The sequence below is a fragment of the Chrysochloris asiatica genome, unplaced genomic scaffold, assembly GCF_000296735.1.
Source record: "Chrysochloris asiatica unplaced genomic scaffold, ChrAsi1.0 scaffold00169, whole genome shotgun sequence".
NCBI lineage: Eukaryota > Metazoa > Chordata > Mammalia > Afrosoricida > Chrysochloridae > Chrysochloris > Chrysochloris asiatica.
In genome coordinates this window covers 4,516,715-4,520,863 of record NW_006408687.1, presented here as the reverse complement: position 1 = coordinate 4,520,863, position 4,149 = coordinate 4,516,715, and the positions used below count along the sequence as shown (strand labels likewise).

General features: G+C 37.8%; 1 protein-coding gene across 1 annotated transcript in view; it reads left to right on the top strand.

Moving 5' to 3' along the window:
• Positions 1-4,149, top strand: part of CDKL2 (cyclin-dependent kinase-like 2 (CDC2-related kinase)) — a 92,611-nt gene that overhangs the window by 76,965 nt on the left and 11,497 nt on the right. The window contains exons 9-10 of the mRNA XM_006871602.1: positions 3,220-3,349; positions 3,575-3,681. Coding sequence (XP_006871664.1) covers positions 3,220-3,349; positions 3,575-3,681 — 237 coding nt within the window. The remainder of the gene's footprint in view (positions 1-3,219; positions 3,350-3,574; positions 3,682-4,149) is intronic.

Sequence of the window (4,149 nt, the reverse complement as noted above, 5' to 3'; positions counted from 1 at the left end):
AGGACATGAACAGACACTTCACCAAGGAGGAGAGCTGGGCAGCCAACAAACATATGAAAAAATGTTCATGATCACTAGCCATTAGAGAGATGCAAATAAAGGCAACAATGAGATATCATCTCACACCAGCAATAATAGCAAAGATTGAAAAAGTAGAGGGCAATAAGTGTTGGCAAGGATGTGGAGAGACTGGGACCCTACTAAATTACTGGTGGGATTGCAAAATGGTCCAGCCACTATGGAAAACAATATGGCACTTCCTCAGAAGGTTGGAAATACAGATGCCTTATGATCTAGAAATTCTCTCTACTTGGTATTTATCCACAAGAAATACGAGCCATAACATGAGTAGATATATGTACACCAATGTTCATAGCAGCACTATCCAAAACTGCGGAAGTCCAGCTCTCGTAGGGTCACAGGACACTAGAGGAAATGCGGAGTCGGCGAAAGTGAAAGCAATGGAGGAGTCTCCGCGTAGTTGGCTGATGGAGCTCTCTCTCTTTTCTTCTTGCCCCGGCTCAGCAAGTCTTTATTTTATACTTAAAATCACACAATGCATACTGATTTTTCCCTTGAATTATTATACATTTTTAATCACAACATTCCTTCACCCTGTGATTATACAACCTTAACAAAAGTATTTCTATGATGTCCAACCTGACCTTTCCAATTTCCTGTTCATTTTCTAACCATTAAGCATTTTTCTTTTGACATCATCTCCTCTCCTACGTAAGTGATAAATTGTTTCTTCTTATTCCCACTAAAAGATCAAGTTAAACCTTACACAAATCATTTCCACTTATTAGACCCTTGATTACATCCTCTTAGTAATACAAGTTTCTATTAATCATCAATGCCTACACTACATTATTGTTTCTACTAATTATCAATCTTCTGTACTACTATTTTTTATAGTAAAAGCATTACTAACATCTACTTAATTATTTTGTTTTTCTAAAGTATTCATTAAATTGCTTAACCACAATGTTCCTATGTTTCTTTCTTTTGAGGATGTGAGGCAGATAAGGCCCAACCTGGCTAATTGCTACAGGAAATGTAGATTATTAAGTTTTGACCACCTTTCATTCATGTTCACCATTCTCTGCCTATTTACGTAGGTGCTTGTACATAATAGTGGGGGTTTGTGAATTCTGGCTGGTAATTGATTGTGGTCAGGTCTATAGGGGTCGGTCAGCTTTACTTTAGTTTGTTATCTGCTTTTGTGATCTCATAAATGCAGTTGCTTTGTACTCAAGTTTTCTGTGAAAGGGAGTAGCTCATGCAATTCCCTTTGAATTTAACCCAATGAAGCTGAAACAATTGTTGCCAGACCGGTTTCTTCTTAAGGTCTGCAGAGTTTACAGTAAAGGCCGTGAATATGGCCATATTATATATTTTTACAAGTGAATTCAGAGTTATCCTAAAGGGGAGATAGAGGATGATGTCTTTCCAGAGAATCATTTGCTTTGCATGATGTTTCTCCTTTTGCCGGGACTGTGTCAAACGGCAAAAGTGGTGGAACCACTTCCTGCACAAAAGAGCAAAAAGATGGAGACAGCGTAAGTGCCCATCTATGGAAGAATGGATAAACAAACTTTGGTACATACACATAATGGAACTCTACGTTACCCTGAAGAATAACAAGCAAGCAGCAAGCCACTGCATAACATGGATGAACCTTGTGGACTGATTTCACTCAGCATAATGGAGGACATTATGCTAAGTGAAATCAGTCTCAAAAGGAGAAATATGGTATAGAGCCATTATTGTAAAAGATTAAGAAAAAGCACCCACACTGAAAGGGGGAAAATTATCTTTTATTTTTATTATTATTTTGTTGTTGTTGTTGGTTACCAGGGTGTAGGGGTGGGGGGAGAGGGAGGGAGGGGGAAGGTGGAGCACAGGGTAGAGAATGGGCACAGGATAGTGGAACACAGAGTATGGAATAGACACAGGATAGTTTAGTGCTGGGGTGGGGTGGGCAATACACTAGAAGGGGAAGGTAAAGAAAAATAAGGTGGATGGGAGAATAGTTAGACAGGTTTACATGGGCTAAATGGGACAGAGGGAAATAACAACCTGAGCACAAACATGGAACAACAGGGCTTGTGGATACAAAGATTGAGGCATGGTTTGAATGGTATTTTTTTTTAAGTGTTTCAGATAGGTGCTAAATTTTTCAATTTATTTTTATTATATTTAAGAAACATGCCCTTTATAAATTTACTGGGTTTAGATTAAGTTCATCTATGAAATGGACTTAGAGTTGTACATATAGCCAAGTTGAGTTAAGTTGAATACTATTGGATAGAAGACTCCTGGGAGAGTAACAGTTGTGAGAGGCAGTCACAGGCAGGATGAAAATGAAGTCATGAACTGGAGTGGTTTTTGAGAAGGAGCTAGATTTCATAGTCAGGAAGACAGCATCACTTGTTAACTCTGAGGGCCCAAACAAAGACATGAAGAAAAAGAGTAATGAAATTTTAGCAGAAAAGTAAAAAACAAGATGGTGGTGGTGGTGATTGTGTGCTGTGGAGTCAGTTCCAACTCTTATGACCCTGTATAGGATTTCTGAGGCTGTAAATCTTTATGGGAGCAGAAAGCTTCATCCTTCTCCCACAGACCGGCTGGTTGTTTCAAATTGCCGACTTTGAGATTAGCAGCTGGACTCATAACCACAGTGCTACCATAACTCCTAAAAAACAAGATAGGAGGATTTTATATATAAATCAAGATGTTATAACAGCAACTGTGTGCTGAAGCCCAGTAAGTGTTGTCAGACCTGACCTTGCTGGCCTGAAGATTGGAACACAGATGCTTCTCTTTGACATTTCACTACTTGCTAAGACTTACCCTGGAGTCCTGGTGTGGAGCTGTAGGATAAGCACTGGACTGCAAGGTTGATGGTTCAAACCCACAGTTGCTCCTTATAAACCTTCTACAGGGTCACTGTGAGTGAGAACCAACTTGACAAGACTTACACAGAGGGAGCAGGGGAAACTCCTAGCAACCAAGTTATCCACTTGTCAGCAATTTTAATGAATTTAACAAGGAAGAGTTTTTAAATAATTGGAGGAAATAGTTTTGTGTGCTTATAATGTGCTTCACAATTTGTATTATTCTAGCCCTTCAGTTTCACAAATTTTAGGACAAAAGGGAAAAGCCTAGCGTATTTTGAAGCTAATGAATTTGTGTTAACCATTCTAACACTATTAGGTTTCCAGTGAAAAGAACCTCCTTCATGCAAATAAGAAAAGGAGGGACAAAGAAGGGACAAAAACAGATGTCCGTTTGCCTGAACTAAATTACAATCATCTTCCTGAATTGAGAGCCTTGGAAGGCATAGGTATATTTATGATGCTTTTACTCTTTTCAGTGCTTTTGTTTATATTAGTTAAAATGTATAGCAAATAAGTTAAAAATACTAAAACTTAATGGTAATTTTACATATTTTTACCTATGTAAAGATGTACATACATGTATAAGTATATAATGAGAAATGGATATAGAATATGAAAAACTAACAAGATGTCTAATTTTCTTCTCTGTGAACATGGTCATTTCCATCTAGCTCGAAATTCCAGGCTAATAAGGAAAGAGAACAAAATGCTTTCAGAATCTCGAATTCCGTCTCTAGCTGCAATTGACCTTCACGGCCCCAGTGTTGCATTGCATCAGGTACAGAAACAGAAATTCTCTTTGAAAGATTGGCTAGAACTTGCTGGGTCTCCCTCATACTTCCTACTAAATTATTCCAGGGACTATTTACCCTTAAGGATTGGGTGGGGTTATTGGCAGATTGATAAAATTTTGCTTTATTCATTGCACTTAATACCTTTGTTGTTAAATGTCATCAAATTAGTTCTGACTCACAGAGACCCTATATAGGGTTTCTGAGGAGCACCTGGTGGTTTGAACTTTTGGTTCGCAATCCAGTGCTTATCCTACAGTGTCACTCATGTAGTATTTTATTGCATAAACTCTAAAGCTATAACCTTCAGTTGATTCTTTTTTTTTTTTTTTTAATTTAAGGTTTTTATTGTGGATTGAGTGAATGAAAGTTTACAGGGCACATCATCAGTTTCACATTCAACAATTCATATAACTTGTTTCATTACATTGATTATAATCCCCTCCATATACCAT